The 17,230-nt window shown below is 43.6% G+C and overlaps 1 protein-coding gene across 4 annotated transcripts in view; it reads left to right on the top strand.

Moving 5' to 3' along the window:
• Positions 1-17,230, top strand: part of RNF24 (ring finger protein 24) — a 104,090-nt gene that overhangs the window by 60,110 nt on the left and 26,750 nt on the right. For 2 of the 4 annotated variants that reach the window (XM_060779425.2, XM_060779423.2), the window contains exon 2: positions 13,841-13,990. In XM_060779425.2, the coding sequence (XP_060635408.2) occupies positions 13,841-13,990 (150 nt within the window). Of the gene's footprint in view, positions 1-218; positions 269-8,317; positions 8,631-13,840; positions 13,991-17,230 lie in introns of those variants that run through there. The other 2 variants (XM_060779426.2, XM_060779424.2) reach the window with 2 other exon arrangements.

The following is a 17,230-nucleotide window of genomic DNA, read 5'->3' as shown; positions in this document are numbered from 1 at the left end:
TTTGGTGATGACTCCAAGACATCGTGACTCCCATCATTCCAAAAAGAAGTAACTTTCCAAGCACCGAAAGAGAAATTTTGCTTCACAAAGTGTATAGAGTTCAAAAGGAGGGAACCAGGGCTAGGTATACTGTCTCTGTGTATATTGGATCTCTAGAAGCAGAAAAAACACCTGATTATTACTTTGAAACAGGTGGGGATAGAAAGAAGCCGGCGGCCAGACTGTGAGAAAACAGAAGAGGAAGTGGGGCAGATTGCAAATAGCCGAGGTTGGTAAACCGAGACTCGTTGAAATTGCAAATAACATAAACAACCGCAGAACTTTTCTATGGAAAAGCTTCAAAGAAAACCCCCTTTTGCTGTGTTGACCCAAAACAAGTCTGCAGGGAAGAGAGGTGTGTCTATATCTGTGCAAACCTGTTTGCAGATATGTGTGTGGCCGATCGTTACTCTACGAAATTCTATAATATTCGTTGCTATCGCTTCTTCTCCTAACTTTAAACTAGAGTTAGGAATGCTATGGGACTCAAATGTTATGGGACTCCATCTCCCATCATCACTGACTAGGCTAAACAGGGATGATGGGAGATGAGGTCCCATAGCAATATAACCCTATGATATGTTCACCTTCTGGATATCATATATCTGAAATGACTTGGAGGTGCACAACAACGATCATGAGATTAGATTTCCATCCTAACGGGTCACAAGTGGGACTTACAAGATTGTTGTTGTTGTATTGTCGAAGGCTTTCATGGCCGGAATACTGGATTTTTGTAGGTTTTTTCGGGCTATATGGCCATGTTCTAGAGGCATTCTTTCCTGACGTTTCGCCTGCATCTATGGCAAGCATCCTCAGAGGTAGTGAGGATGCTTGCCATAGATGCAGGTGAAATTTCAGGAGAGAATGCCTCTAGAACTTTGCCAAATAGCCTGAAAAAACCTACAACAACCCGTTGTTGTTGTTGTTTGCATGAAATAAAGTTGGAACAGAAGCGTACTTTTGTTAGGATTCAAATGTTATGGGACTCCATCTCCCATCAGCACTGACTAGGCTAAACAGGAATGATGGGAGATGAAGTCCCATAGCAATATAACTCTATGATACGTCACCTTCTGGATATAATATATATCTGAAATGACTTGGAGGTGCACAACAACAACAATCATGAGATTAAATTCCCATCCTAACAGGTCACAAATGGGACTTACAAGATTGTTGTTGTTGTTTGCACGAAATAAAGTTGGAACAGAAGTGTACTTTTGTTCTAATTTTGGGAAGGTCAGTGCGCAGTCGAGTGAATGTGCCTTTGGGTAACAAAATGATGGAGCTCACTTCCAAAGGCTGAGATACCCAGCATTATGGGGCATCCACACTGACTGTTTAATGCAGTTTCAAGCCAGTAGTGTTGTTGCTGTTGTTTGCATTGTTGTTGTTGTTTGCATGAAATAAAGTTGGAACAGAAGTGTACTTTGGTTTTAATTTTGGGAAGGTCGGTGCGCAGTCGAGTGAGTGTGCCTTTGGGTAGCGAAATGATGGAGCTCACTTCTAAAGGCTGAGACACCCAGCATTATGGGGCATCTACACTGACTGTTTAATGCAGTTTCAAGCCAGTAGTGTTGTTGTTGTTGTTGCTTGCATTGTTGTTGTTGTTGTTTGCATGAAATAAAGTTGGAACAGAAGTGTACTTTTGTTCTAATTTTGGGAAGGTCGGTGCACAGTCGAGTGAGTGTGCCTTTGGGTAACAAAATGATGGAGCTCATCTCCAAAGGCTGAGATACCCAGCATTATGGGGCATCTACACTGACTGTTTAATGCAGTTTCAAGCCAGTAGTGTTATTGTTTGATTTGTTGTTGTTGTTTGCATGAAATAAAGTTGGAACGGAAGTGTACTTTTGTTCTAATTTTGGGAAGGTCGGTGCACAGTCGAGTGAGTGTGCCTTTGGGTAGCATAATGATGGAGCTCACTTCAAAAGGCTGAGATACCCAGCATTATGCAGCATCTACACTGACTGTTTAATGCAGTTTCAAGCCAGTAGTGTTGTTGTTGTTGTTGCTTGCATTGTTGTTGTTGTTGTTGTTTGCATGAAATAAAGTTGGAACAGAAGTGTACTTTTGTTCTAATTTTGGGAAGGTCGGTGCGCAGTCGAATGAGTGTGCCTTTGGGTAACAAAATAATGGAGCTCATCCCCAAAGGCTGAGATACCCAGCATTATGGGGCATCCACACTGACTGTTTAATGCAGTTTCAAGCCAGTAGTGTTGTTGCTGTTGTTTGCATTGTTGTTGTTTGCATGAAATAAAGTTGGAACGGAAATGTACTTTTGTTCTAATTTTGGGAGGGTCAGTGCGCAGTCGAGAGAATGTGCCTTTGAGTAGCGAAATGATGGAGCTCACTTCCAAAGGCTGAGATACCCAGCATTATGGGGCATCTACACTGATCGTTTAATGCAGTTTCAAGCCACTTTCGCCATGCACATAGAAAGTCCCATAATATTCGAGGACCAGATGGTGATTGTACGAACCGCAGAGTGCTGATGCGCATTAGTCCTTTTTGGGGAGCACTTTCATGGGCATTCCTTATGTAGCGACTACAGTTTAAAACTAGGTTTGAACTGGATTAAATAGTCAGTATAGATAGGACCTTGGGTCAAGTGGTGCTGTATGTTCTAGATAGCTTTTCCTCTTGAGATTGCAATGCTATAACGCCATGGTGCATTATGTATCTCTGTGTGGTGCATTGTACAATACTGTAATGGGTGCAGAAGTGCAGAAAGGAAAAAAAATCAGTTATTTTTTCCCAAAAACACAATTGTAGCTGGAGTTGTGCAAGAAATGCTTATAGTTTTCCATCTACCCAGATCAGTGAACAAAATGTAAGGTGAATTTACCCAAATCTTTCTGTTTTATCCCATTCTTCTATCTCCAAAACACTTTTGTGTTTGGACCCCCAAATGCTGCAGAGGGTATTTGTGGGTCTGGCTGTATTGCGAATCCCAGAACTCCAGCTACAGGCACTCTTTTGCCCTGCAAAACACATGCAGGAGATTTCAACACGAACAATGCGGAGATAATATCAGGTCAGAGCTTATCTCAGCACTAGAGCATGGAAAAGTTTTGGATTGCTCTGAGAAAAGGGAAGGAAAAATTCACAAAACCGCTCATAACATTAGAAAGCATTTTACTTTTAGTAATGACCAGTTGCAGCTACGAGGGACGTTCATGAAAGATTTCCCTTGACCCACTTCCTGTGGACTGAGAGCAATGAAACTTGGCACAGTTCTGAGTCCTTCTCTCCATCGGACACACACCTAGGGACACACACGTCTCCCATCTTTGTAAGTAACTGTAAACTCCTCGCTTGGAGAAGTCAACAGATTGCTCCAAAAGCCACGTTGCGACTTCAGAAATCAGAGTCTCGTATCTGAAAAATGTTTGTCCTTCAAAAATAATTTCAATGTTGGAAAAAGGTGGAAGTCCGATGGTGCGAGGTCAAGTGAATAAGCGGGATGGGGGAGAATTTCAAAACCACAGGAGCATGCTTCCATTTGGGCAACATGTGAATTGTGAACTGGTGCATTGTCTTGCAGAAGGTGGACACTTTTGGTGAGCATGCCACATTGTCTCTTGGTTTTGGTGTCCTCCTGCAATTTCAGCAGCAGTGAAGCCTAGTTTGCCCCAGGGATCATGGTTCCCTTTGATAGGAAATCCACCAATACTACTCCGTGCTGGTCCCAAAATACTGTGAGCATGACCTTGCCTGCTGAGAGTTGGGCACATGCCTTCTTTGAAGGCGTTGAGTCATGATGCTTCCATTGCATCAACTCAACGGATAGAGATGGACCCAGCTTTCATCCTGTGTGATCAGTCTGTTGAAACAGTCCTCCTGGTTTCTATGGCACATCATTGTCAATAGCGCCTGAGAGCATTTGACTTGTTCCTTCTTCTGGAAAGGTGTGAGCAACCGGGGAACCCAGCGAGCGGATACCTTATGTATGTGAAGATGATCTTGGGTGATTTTTTCCACAGACCCCACACTAATCTTGACATTTTGAGCTAGGTGGTGAATGGTTATGCAGTGATTTTCCAAAGTGGTGACTTCCATTTGCTGGATGATGTGTTCATTGATAGCAGATTGGGGTCACCCTGGAATTGGAGCGCTTTGCACCAAAGTCCGACCACATTTGTATTAACAATGTCAGTTCTTGACTCCATCATATGATGGGGAATCCTCACCATAAACCTCTTTCATCTCATCAGATGTCTCCTTTGGTGTGCAGCCTTTCAAGTAAAGGAACTTGAGGACTGCTCTGTATTCCACTGGGTCCATTCTCAACCCTCACACCACCTTAGCACCTGTCAAATCAAGACTGTTCTCAGTTCTGAGTTATAAATTGGCACATAACCCATAGAAACTTATATCATTACATATGTGCAGTTTCAACATTCTGTGATAAAGAGAAGTGGGTCGGGGAAATCTTGAATGAATGTTCCTCATAATTGCGTCTATTAAGCATTTCCTGGGGTTGGGGATGCCACGAAAACGAAAACAATCACAAATAAAAGATGCTGTTTGTTTATCTTTGGGAATAGTCTTTATGGTGAATTTCCATTTGAAGTTGACCATAGAATCGCATTGTAAATCTGCAGACTTTGTGGTCAGCTTGCATCCAAAACTGACCGTTGTTTTGACTTGGAAGACCTAGATATTTCTGGAGAGAACATCCACACATGTCCAACTCATAAATGCAGATGATATAGTGGTGAACCAGCTCTAAATTCCATTTATTACTTTGAAATAAGCAACCAGGGTGCTTCCTAAACCTACTTTGGAGGATGGCAAAGGCTCATGCCTTGCGTAACGCTTTCAAAATTTGGAATAAACCTCAAAGTTGGTTCGCTATCCCACTGATTTGGATAAGGAGCCCCCGGTGGCACAGTGGGTTAAACCCCTGTGCCGGCAGGACTGAAGACCGACAGGTCGCAGGTTCGAATCCGGGGAGAGGTGGATGAGCTCACTCTATCAGCTCCAGCTTCTCGTGCAGGGACATGGGAGAAGCCTCCCACAAGGATGATTAAAAACATCAAATCATGCGGGCGTCCCCTGGGCAACGTCCTTGCAGATGGCCAATTCTCTCACACCAGAAGCGACTTGCAGTTTCTCAAGTCGCTCCTGACACAACAACAACAAAAAATCCCACTGATATGGATGCTGCCCATGATGAAGACCTACGCACATGAGAAAAATAAAAGACCAGAAGAACCTGCAGTTCTGTGCTTCTATGCCAAATGCATCTGCTCTGAAGTGTGAGCATGTTTTTAAAGGCGGCTTTTCAAAGCTACATTCATAAAGATTTGCCATTCACAAAAAAAGGGGATATAATTCGACCAAAGTGTAGATGTCAAAAGGCTTCAGTGTGTTTGAAAATTCAAAGTAAACTTACGTAATGCTTTAACGGGCAGGAAATAACGAGGTTCCCCCCTCCCCCCATTTTTTCGTAATGACAAAATCCTTCCTTCCTTCCCATTCTTTCGACTGAATAGATTCTTGCAGCGCTTCAAGTTGCTTGTCTCTCAAGCGATGACTCACAACACGGTAATGTTTTTTCCGATCCTTTTGTCCAACGTAGTGCTATGTTCCTCGTTAAGGAAATAACTTTTAGATGTGTATTGTTATTATTATTGTCAATACCTACGCAGCCAAAAAAGGACATGTAATGTAAATAGAGACCCCCAGATATGTGGTGTTGGAGTTCATGCTCCCCCCATTTGTAATGCAAATGATCAACAACTCAAAGAATCACAGTTTCAGGTTAGCAACTTTTTTCTATTCGTCTGGTTGCAAATTTATTTATCATGTCAGGAGCAAACCAAACAGTTGTATTGCATTTTTGAACAAACAAACAAACAAAGCTTGATAGTTGATTAAATGTCCTTTGACCAGTATCTGGCCACTTGGAGTGCTTCTGGTGTTGCCGCAAGGAGGTCCTCCATGGTGCATGTGGCAGGGCTCAGGTTGCATTGCAGCAGGTGGTCAGTGGTTTGCTCTTCTCCACACTCGCATGTCGTGGATTCCACTTTGTAGCCCCATTTCTTGAGGTTGGCTCTGCATTTCGTGGTGCCAGAGCGCAGTCTGTTCAGCGCCTTCCAAGTCACCCAGTTTTCTGTGTGCCCAGGGGGGAGTCTCTCATCTGGTATCAGCCATTGATTGAGGTTCTGGGTTTGAGCCTGCCACTTTTGGACTCTCGCTTGCTGGGGTGTTCCTGCAACTGTTTCTGTAGATCTTAGAAAACTATTTCTTGATTTAAGTCGTTGACGTGCTGGCTGATACCCAAACTGGGGATGAGCTGAAGATGTCACTGCCTTGGTCCTATCACTATTGGTTGCTACTCCCTGGCGGATGTCAGGTGGTGCAATACCAGCTAAACCAGTGGTTCTCAACCTTCCTAATGCCACGACCCCTTAGTACAGGTCCTCATGTTGTGGTGACCCCCAACCATAATGTTATTTTCGTTGCTACTTCATAACTAATTTTGCTACTGTTAAGAATTGTAATGTAAATATCTGGTATGCAGGATGTATTTTCAGTCATTGGACCAAATTTCGCACAAATACCCGATACGCCTGTTCAGCACCTTCCAAGTCGCCCAGTTTTCTGTGTGCCCAGGGGGGAGTCTCTCATTTGGTCTCAGCCATTGATTGAGGTTCTGAATTTGAGCCTGCCACTTTTGGACTCTCGCTTGCTGAGGTGTTCCAGCGACTGTCTCTGTAGATCTTAGAAAACTATTTCTTGATTTAAGTCGTTGGCGTGCTGGCTGATACCCAAAGAGGGGATGAGCTGGAGATGTCACTGCCTTGGTCCTTTCACTATTGGTTGCTACTCCCCGGCGGATGTCAGGAGGTGGGATACCGGCTAAACAGTATAATTTCTCCAGTGGTGTAGGGCACAGACACCCCGTGATAATGCGACATGTCTAATTAAGAGCCACATCTATTGGTTGCAAATATGTATTCCTAAATAAAGGGTGGATCAGACTTCTCACAAGCTTTTTGGACAGGGTATGACACTAATACATGTACCTGCGGCCGATGTGCATGACAGTGCTGACTATCTTGGTCACTCTTCTTTGGACACTTTCTAACTTGTCTATCTCCTTCTTGAATTGTGATGCCCAGATGTTGGGGGAATGTTGCAATTGACCACTGATTAGCATTGAATGGCCTTGCAGTTTCAAAGCCTGGCTGCTTCCTGCCTGGGGTAATCCTTTGTTGGGAGGTGTTACCTGGCCATGATTGTTTCCTGACTGGAATTCCCCTGTTTTCTGAGTGTTCCTCTTTATTTATGTCCTGATATTAGAGTTTTTTAAAAAAAATACTGGTAGCCAGATTTTGTTCATTTTTGTGGTTTTCTCCTTTCACACTTGACTCAGGCAGACAAGAGTTCTTTCTCCCACCCTGGACATTATTGCACAGATATATAAATCCCACTTGTCTGGTCTGCTTGAGGAAGGTGCAAATGTTGCAATTGACCACCATGATTAGCATGGAATGGCCTTGCAGTTTAAAAGCCTGGCTGCTTCCTGCCTGGGGTAATCCTTTGTTTCTTTCTCCCACCCTGGACCTTATTCCACAGATATATAAACCCCACTTGCCTGGTCTGTTGCAATTGACCACCTTTATTAGCATTGAATGGCCTTGCAGTTTGAAAGCCTGGCTGGTTGCTGCCTGGGGGAATCCTTTGTTGGAAGAACGCCTTGATGGAAAGTTGCTGCATGGGGGAATCCTTTGTTGGAAGAACTTGATGTAAAGAGTTTTTAGATGGTGGAATATGCTGCTTAGAAATGCAATGGAGTCTCTGGATTGCAATTGACCACCTTGATTAACATTGAATGCCCTTGCAGTTTGGAAGCCTGCCTGGGGGAATCCTTTGTTGGAAGAACTCCTTGATGGAAAGAGTTTTTAGATGGTGGAATATGCTGCTTAGAAGTGTAATGGAGTCTCTGGATGGTTTTGAATGGGCATCTCTCATGAGTGCTTTGATTGTGTCTGTTGGCAGGCTAAGATTGGTTTGGATGACCTTTGGGGGTCTCTTCCAATTGTGCGATTCTAAGGGGAAGCCAGAAATGCTGCTTGCAATCTGCCAAACAGCTGGGCACCCCATACGGAGAGCGCCACGGCTGTAAAAGCTCACTTTTATGACGCTTGTAATTTTCCTCTGGCTGTATCAGACGGTGAGTGGAAATCTCCTCCTTCCCCTCCCTTGTGCAAATCCAAAACCACGCCTGGAAACAAAAGGAGAAAGCCTGTGCCCGTGCCTATAGGATCATTCATTCCAGCCAAACCGAGAGAGAGGAATCGGTTCCCAGACTCCAGCGGTTTTGGAGGGCGGCCAGACCGAGCTCAGCAATTGCAGCTTGGCATTTTATTTTCCCTTTTTTTGTGTTGTTGTTCCCCAAGAGGGAATTTCTGCCGGATGAGCGTCTGTCGCTTCGCGGCTGCCAAAAGGACATTCTTATAATTTGCCCGAAGCTACCTGGAAGAAGAAGAGCATTTTCCCCCTCCTAGAACAATACGAAAACCTATGTTCGTGCTTTCCGCCTTCCTTCCCATCATCACGATGCCGCACAGCATGTAAGTCTAATGGTGCAAGTCGTGGTTTTATTTGCGCCTCTTTCTTACCGCCTCCTCGATTTTCCTGCAAAAAGGACTTGCTTGAATGTCTAGGAAAGGAAATATTTTAGAGCAAAGAAGGTATTTTAGAGCTGTTGTAGTTTTTGTTCCTCTGCTTTGTTTTGTTTGCACTTTGGTTGTACTTTGGCTTACCTGGATTCCAGGTAAGCTGTATGTAGTACTCTCAATCCATCCTGCCATCCTTGATATGTTTGCACTTTGGTTGTACTTTGGCTTACCTGGATTCCAGGTAAGCTGTATGTAGTACTCTCGATCTATCCTGCCATCCTTGATATGTTTGCACTTTGGTTGTACTTTGGGTTACCTGGATTCCAGGTAAGCTGTATGTAGTACTCTCGATCTATCCTGCCATCCTTGATATGTTTGCACTTTGGTTGTACTTTGGCTTACCTGGATTCCAGGTAAGCTGTATGTAGTACTCTCGATCTATCCTGCCATCCTTGATATGTTTGCACTTTGGTTGTACTTTGGCTTACCTGGATTCCAGGTAAGCTGTATGTAGTACTCTCGATCTATCCTGCCATCCTTGATATGTTTGCACTTTGGTTGTACTTTGGCTTACCTGGATTCCAGGTAAGCTGTATGTAGTACTCTCGATCTATCCTGCCATCCTTGATATGTTTGCACTTTGGTTGTACTTTGGCTTACCTGGATTCCAGGTAAGCTGTATGTAGTACTCTCGATCTATCCTGCCATCCTTGATATGTTTGCACTTTGGTTGTACTTTGGCTTACCTGGATTCCAGGTAAGCTGTATGTAGTACTCTCGATCTATCCTGCCATCCTTGATATGTTTGCACTTTGGTTGTACTTTGGCTTACCTGGATTCCAGGTAAGCTGTATGTAGTACTCTCGATCTATCCTGCCATCCTTGATATGTTTGCACTTTGGTTGTACTTTGGCTTACCTGGATTCCAGGTAAGCTGTATGTAGTACTCTCGATCTATCCTGCCATCCTTGATATGTTTGCACTTTGGTTGTACTTTGGCTTACCTGGATTCCAGGTAAGCTGTATGTAGTACTCTCGATCTATCCTGCCATCCTTGATATGTTTGCACTTTGGTTGTACTTTGGGTTACCTGGATTCCAGGTAAGCTGTATGTAGTACTCTCGATCTATCCCGCCATCCTTGATATGTTCAACCATGCTCTCATTTTGAAATTGGGAACGTATAGGGTTCAGGAAGAGAGGAAAGGGGTTGTTGTTGTTGTTGTTTGTTGTTTATGCTTTGATTTGATTGCTGTAACATGTTGACCCCACGTAAGCCGCTCCAAGTCCCCACTGGGGAGATGGTGGTGGGGTATAAATAATAATAATAATAATAATAATTATTATTATTATTATTATTATTATTGCTTATGATTGCAAAGGTGGGGCAGATACCTATAGGACAGCATTTCTCAACTTGGGGGTCGGGACCCCTGGGGGAGTTGCGAAGGGGGGGTCAAAGGGATTAAATAAATATTATTATTATTATTATTATTATTATTATTGCTTATGATAGCAAAGGTGCGGCAGATACCTATAGGACAGCGTTGCTTAACCTGGAGGTCGAGACCCTTGGGGAAGTTTCGAGGGGCTTTCAAAGGGGTCGCCAACAACCATCTGCACTTTCTGTTGGTCACGGGGTTCTGTGTGGAAAGTGTGGCCCAATTCATTGTTAGTGGAGTTCAGAATGCTCTTTGGTTGTAGGTGAACTATATATCCCAGTAACTACAACTCCCAAATGCCAATGACTATTTTCCCCAAACTCCACCAGTGTTCACATTTGGGCATATTGAGTATCCATGCCATGTTTGGTCCAGATCAATCATTGTTTGAGTCTGCAGTTCTTTCTGGATGTAGGTGAACTACAACTCCCAAACTCAAGGTTAATGCTTACCAAACTCTTACAGTTTTTTCTGTTGGTTGTGGGAATTCTGTGTGCCAAGTCTGGTTCAATTTCATCATTAGTGGAGTTCAGAATGCTCTTTGATTGTAGGTGAACATTAAATCCCAGCAACTACAACTCCCAAATGCCAAGGTCCATTTTCCACAAACTCCACTAAGTGTTCACATTTGGACATATTGAGTATTTTTTCGAAATGTTGTCCAGATCCATCATTATTTGAGTCCGCAGTTCTTTCTGGATGAAGGTGAACTACTACTCCAAAACTCAAGGACAGTGCCCACCAAACCCTTCCAGTATTTTCTGTTAGTCATGGGAGTTCTGTATGCCAACTCTGGTTCAATTTCATCTTTAGTGGAGTTCAAAATGCTCTTTGATTGTAGGTGAACTATAAATCCCAGCAACTACAACTCCCAAATGCCAAGGTCTATTTTCCACAAACTCAACCAGTGTTCACATTTGGACATATTGAGTATTCTTTCCAAGTTTGGTCCAGATCCATCATTGTTTGAGTCCGCAGTAATCTCTGGATGTATGTGAACTACAACTCCCAAACTCAAGGTCAATGCCCACCAAACTCTTCCAGTATTTTCTATTGGTCATGGGAGTTCTGGGTACACAGTTTGGTTCAATTCCATCATTGGTGGAGTTCAGAATGCTTTTTGATTGTAGGTGAACTATAAATCTCAGCAACTACAACTCCCAAATGCCAAGGTCTATTTTCCACAAACTCCACCAGTGTTCACATTTGGGCACATTAAGTATTTGTACCAAGTATTTTTCCAAGTCCTTTGTCAAGGGAGAGTCTTCCGCATTACCTGCAACCTGATTCCTCAAACTGTTGCCAGGTGCCAAGGGAGCATCTCCACTGTAGGCTTAATGCAGTTTGACACCACTTTAACTTCCATGGATCAATGATGTGGAATCCTGGGAGCTGTCGTTTGGCACAATCTTTAGCTTTCTCTTCCAAAGAGTACGTGTGCCTCAACAAATTACACAGCATTGAGCCATTGCAGTTCAAGTGGTGTCAAACTGCATTAACTCTGCAGTGTAGATGCACCCTGAATCTGGTTCTTTTCATATGCAAAGCATGTGCCTTACCCACATGCAAAGTAAATGTTTCCATCAGTGCTTGACTGCAATTTGAGCCATGCGCCATCCATATTGGGCCCATAGTTGAATCCTTCTCTGGGGAGTAGGTTATGGGATTCAAAAGGCAGGAAAAGAGATTCCGCCTAAATGTTTGGAAAAACATATTTATTTATTTACTAGCTGTCCCCTGCCACGCGTTGCTGTGGCCCAGTCTGTTCATCTGGAAAATAAAGTAATGAGAATGTGTTGTTTTCTAATTTATGTAATTTATTTATGCTTGTGGGTAAACAGTATTTGATTACGTTTTCTTGCCCTGGTGAAGGGAGTTGGACTGGATGGCCTTAAGTATTTTCTATTGGTCATAGGGGTTCTGTGTGGGAAGTTTGGCCCAATTCTATCGTTCATGAGGTTCAGAATGCTCTTTGATTGTAGGTGGACTATAAATCCCAGCAACTACAACTCCCAAATGTCAAAGTCTATTTTCTCCAAACTCTACCAGTGTTCACATTTGGACATATTGAGTATTCGTGCCAAGTTTGGTCCTAATCCATTATTGTTTGAGTCCACAGAGCTCTCTTGATGTAGGTGAACTACAACTCCCAAACTCAATGTCAATGCCCACCAAACCCTTCTAGTATTTTCTGTTGGTCATGGGAGTCCTGTGTGCCGCGTTTGGTTCAATTCCATCATTGGTGGAGTTCAGAATGCTCTTTGATTGTAGGTGAACTATAAATCCCAGTAACTACAACTCCCAAATGTCAAGGTCTATCTTCCCCCAAACTCCATCTGTGTTCCTAGTTGGGCATACTGAGTATTCGTGCCAAGCTTGGTTGAGATCCGTCATTGTTTGAGACCACAGTGCTCTCTGGATATAGGTGAACTACAACTCCCAAACTCAATGCCCACCAAACCCTTCTAGTATTTTCTGTTGGTCATGGGAGTCTTGTGTGCCACGTTTGGTTCAATTCCATCATTGGTGGAGTTCAGAATGCTGTTTGATTGTAGGTGAACTATAAATCCCAGCAACTACAACTCCCAAATGTCAAGGTCTATTTTCCCCAAACTCCACCAGTGTTCACATCTGGGCATATAGAGTATCAGTGCCAAGTTTAGTTGAGATCCATTATTGTTTGAGTCCACAGTGCTCTTTGGATGTAGGTGAACTACAACTCCAAAAGTCAAGGTCAATGCCCACCAAACCCTTCCAGTATGTTCTGTTGGTCATGGGAGTCCTGTGTGCCGCGTTTGGTTCAGTTCCATCATTGGTGGAGTTCAGAATGCTGTTTGATTGTAGGTGAACTATAAATCCCAGTAACTACAACTCCCAAATGTCAAGGTCTATTTTCCCCAAAACTCTGCCCTGGAGACTTGGATGTAGAACAATGGCTTCAAACGACAGGAAAGGAGACTCCACCTGAACATTAGGAAGAACTTCCTGACTGTGAGAGAGAGCTGTTCAGCAGTGGAACTCTCTGCTCCGGAGTGTGGTGGAGGCTCCTTCTTTTAAACAGGTTGGGTGGCCATCTGTCGGGGGTGTTTTGAATGCGATTTTCCTGCTTCTTGGCAGAATGGGGTTGGACTGGATGGGCCACCAGGTCTCTTCCAACTCTAGGATTCTGTGACTTCTTGTGAGGCTGAGAGAGTGTGACTTGTGGGAATTCAAACCTTTAAGGTTAGGTAAATGTTTTCCCCTGACATTAAGGCCAGTCGTGTCCAACTCTGGGGGTTGGTGCTCATCTCCATTTCTAAGCCGAAGAGCCGGCGTTGTCCGTAGGCACCTCCAAGGTCATGTGGCCAGCATGACTGCATGGAGCACCGTTAAGTTCCCCCAGAAGCAGTACCTATTGATCTACTCACATTTCAATTAGGTCAAATTCTTATGCAGCACTTTATATTTCACCCCTCCTGCATCAAAATCTTGCCATCGCATTGTTTTTCCTGGTTTTTGAAATGCTTCTTAGTATTTTTTTTTTTATTTTGCATTTGTGTGTATCCTTGAGCTCGAAACCTGATTTTGTTTAGAAATGTCCTTTCTTCCCACAGGGCGGTCGTGATGGTTAACTCATCCTAATATTTTGGTATAGAATAGCTTTGGATTTGCTGAATCAGAACGCGGTGTGTGCAAGACTTTCGGACGCAATTAATTCCCTTGTTTCCTTGTTTCTTTGCAGACCATCCATGAGCTCAGATTTCCAGCATTACAGTTTCAGGATGCCAAACATTGGATTCCAGAACCTGCCTCTGAACATATACATTGTGGTCTTTGGCACTGCCATCTTCGTCTTCATCCTTAGCTTACTCTTCTGCTGCTACCTGATCAGGTGAGTCAACCACTTCCTCGCATGAAAAAAGGGTGTGTTGACATTGTAGAAGTAGCTGTACACACCACAGGTTGTTGTGGTCAACCTTCCTTCCTTCCTTCCCTCCCTCCCCCTTCCTTCCTTCCTTCTTTCCTTCCTTCCTTTCTCTCCTTTCTCTCCTTTCTTCCCTCTTTCTTTTGTTCTCTTTTTTTCTTTCCCTCTCTCCTTCCTTCCTTCCTTCCTTCCTTCCTTTCTTCTCTTCCTTTCCTTCTCCTCTTTTCTTTCCCTTCCCCTTTCTCTCCTTCCTGCCTTCCCTCTTTCTTTCATTCTCTTTTTTCTTCCCCTCTCTCCTTCCTTCCTTCCTTCCTTCCTTCCTTCCTTCCTTCCTTCCTTCTTTCCTTCTCTCCCTTTCCTTCTCCTTTTTTCTTTCCTTTCCACTTCTTCTCCTTCCTTCCCTCTTTCTTTTTCCCCTCTCTCCTTCCTTCCTTCCTTCCTTCCTTCCTTCCTTCCTTCCTTCTCTTCCTTTCCTTCTCCTCTTTTCTTTCCCTTCCCCTTTCTCTCCTTCCTTCCTTCCATCTTTCTTTCCTTTCCTTTTTTCTTCCCCTCTCATCTTCCTTCCTTCCTTCTTTCTCTTCCTTTCCTTCTTTTCTTTCTCATTCCCTTTCTCTCCTTCCTTCCCTCTTTATACATTCCATTTTTATTTCCCTCTCTCTCTCCTTCCTTCCCTTCCCTTCTCTTTTCTCTACCCCTCTCTCCTTCCTTCCTTCCTTCCTTCCTTCTCTTCCTTTCCTTTTCCTCTTTTCTTTCCCCCTTTCTCTCCTTCCTTCCTTCTCTCTTTCTTTCCTTCCCTTTTTTCTTTCCCTCTCTCCTTCCTTCCTTCCTACTTTCCTTTCTTCTCTTCCTTTCCTTCTCCTCTTTTTTCCCTTCCCCTTTCTCTCCTTCCTTCCTTCCTTCCCTCTTTTCTTCCTTCCCTTTTTTCTTTCCCTCTCTCCTTCCTTCCTTCCTTCCTTCCTTCTCTTCCTTTCCTTCTCCCCTTTTCCTTTCCCTTCCTCTTTCTCCCCTTTCTTCTTTCTCTACCTATTCTTGGACTGCAACTCCCATCTATCTAATCTATCTGCCTTATCTCTCTGGAGGATTGCTGGGAGTTGCAGTCCAGGAATAGGAAATTGGAAATATGCAGGGATTGGGATGCTCTCAAAGAAATCCAAGGAGAAGCAAGCTTGCAGCTTGGAAGCAGTGCATTTGGATCATCCTCCTCTCCTAAAGGGCCTGGTCTAGGGGATGCTGGGAGCTGTAGTCCAGAAGCGAGTGTGGATATGCTATTTTGTGTGTGTGTGTGTGTGGGTTTTTTTTGCCAGGGGGAGTCATTTTGCACATGCACTGTAGTGTCTTTTTGCTTTTGGGGGGCTTTTAAAGTCCCTTCCGCTGTGTTTTCCAGTGTTTTATGAGTGATGGTCACTCCTTGGGTTGGTAGGTGTCTTGTGTCCAAATTTGGTGTCAATTCATCCAGTGGTTTTTGAGTTCTGTTAATCCCACAAACGAACATTATATTTCTATTTATATAGTTTAATGCAGTTTGACACCACTTTAACTCCATAGCTATGGAATCCTAGGTGTTGCAGTTTGGGGAGGCACAGTTAAAAGTTTAACCACAGTTAAAGTGGTGCCAAACTGCATTAATTCCACAATATAGATGCACCTATATTCTTTCGAGGGTTACAGAATAGTTTCTGGCTTTGTCTGCAATAGGCAAATAGGGGTTGTTTCCTCCTCCATAACTGGCTTGGAATTCTAATATCATTCAGGCGCCTGTTTTCTATGGCCGTGTGTACATATCTCCGAAGGTGTGGCACAGCCGCCAGGTGGTTTCCCTAGAGATTGTTTGCTCCTAAGACCACAGGCCAAAAAGTCGGTTGTGAGGCTTGTGCGGCAGGAAACAGGAGGAGATTGATTACCAAAGTCCGGGACTAGAAAAGCTCAGGAGACTTGGAAAGGGCTGTAACTCAGTCGTGAAGCACTCGCCTCCCATGCAAATCTATATAAATAAAAATGTAATGTTCGTTTGTGGGATTAACATAACTCAAAAACCACAGAACGAATTGACACCAAATTTGGACACAAGACACCTCTCAGGCCAACGAGTGTCCATCACTCATAAAAACATTGAAAAACACAGCAGAAGAGACTTAAAAAGCAAAAAAAACCTCCATTACAATGCATGTGCAAAACCACATATATACACAAACACACATACACACATGTATGCATATATACACACGCAAAACACATATACACAGAAAGGGGGAAGGAAGGAAGGAAGGAGAGAAGGAGGGATAGAAAGAGGGAAGAAGAGAAGGAAAGAAATGTAGTGAAGGAAGGAAGGAGAGAAGGAAATAAAAAAGTGAAAGAAGGAAGGAAAGAGAGGGGGAGGAAGGAGAGAAGGAACAAAAGAGAGAAAGAGGGAAGGAAGGAAGGAAAGAGAAAAGGAAGAAAGGAAGGAAAGAAAGAGCAAAGGAAGGGAGGAAAGAAACAGGTAGAGAAGGAAGGAAGGAAGGAAAGAGCAAAGGGAGGGAGGAAAGAAACAGGTAGAGAAGGAAGGAAGAAAAAGAGAGAATGAAGGAAAGAGGGAGGGAATGAAGGAGAGAAGGAACAAAAGAGAGAAAAAGGAAGGAAGGAAGGAAGGAAGGAAGGAAGGAAGGAAGGAAGGAAAGAGCAAAGGGAGGGAGGAAAGAAACAGGTAGAGAAGGAAGGAAGAAAAAGAGGGAAGGAAGGAAAGAGGGCGGGAAGGAAGGAGAGAAGGAACAAAAGAGAGAAAGAGGGAAGGAAGGAAGGAAAGAGCAAAGGGAGGGAGGAAAGAAACAGAGAAGAAAGGAAGAAAAAGGGAAAGAAAAAGAGGGAAGGAAGGAACGATGGAGGGAAGGAAGGAAGGAAGGAAGGAAGGAGAGAAATAAAGAGGTAGGGAAGGTTTGGCCACAGTCACTCATAAAAACACTAAAAAACACAGCGGAAGAGACTTAAAAAGCCAAAAAAACCCATTACAACGCATGTGCATAACCACATAAATACACATATACACAAATATATAAATACACAAAACACATATACACAGACTGGGTCACAGTAACGCGTGGCAGGGGACGGCTAGTAGTAATAATAATATCCATATTCAATCCCTGGGTGTCCAAGTAATATTTCCAAGCAGCCGATTGATGGGAAATACTTGGTGGACATCTACACCAGAGTTTTCCAACCATCTCATGT

This window comes from Anolis sagrei, chromosome 5 (genome assembly GCF_037176765.1).
Source record: "Anolis sagrei isolate rAnoSag1 chromosome 5, rAnoSag1.mat, whole genome shotgun sequence".
Taxonomy (NCBI): domain Eukaryota; kingdom Metazoa; phylum Chordata; class Lepidosauria; order Squamata; family Dactyloidae; genus Anolis; species Anolis sagrei.
The sequence above is the reverse complement of the archived record's forward strand: the minus strand, read 5'-3'. Positions and strand labels throughout refer to the sequence as shown.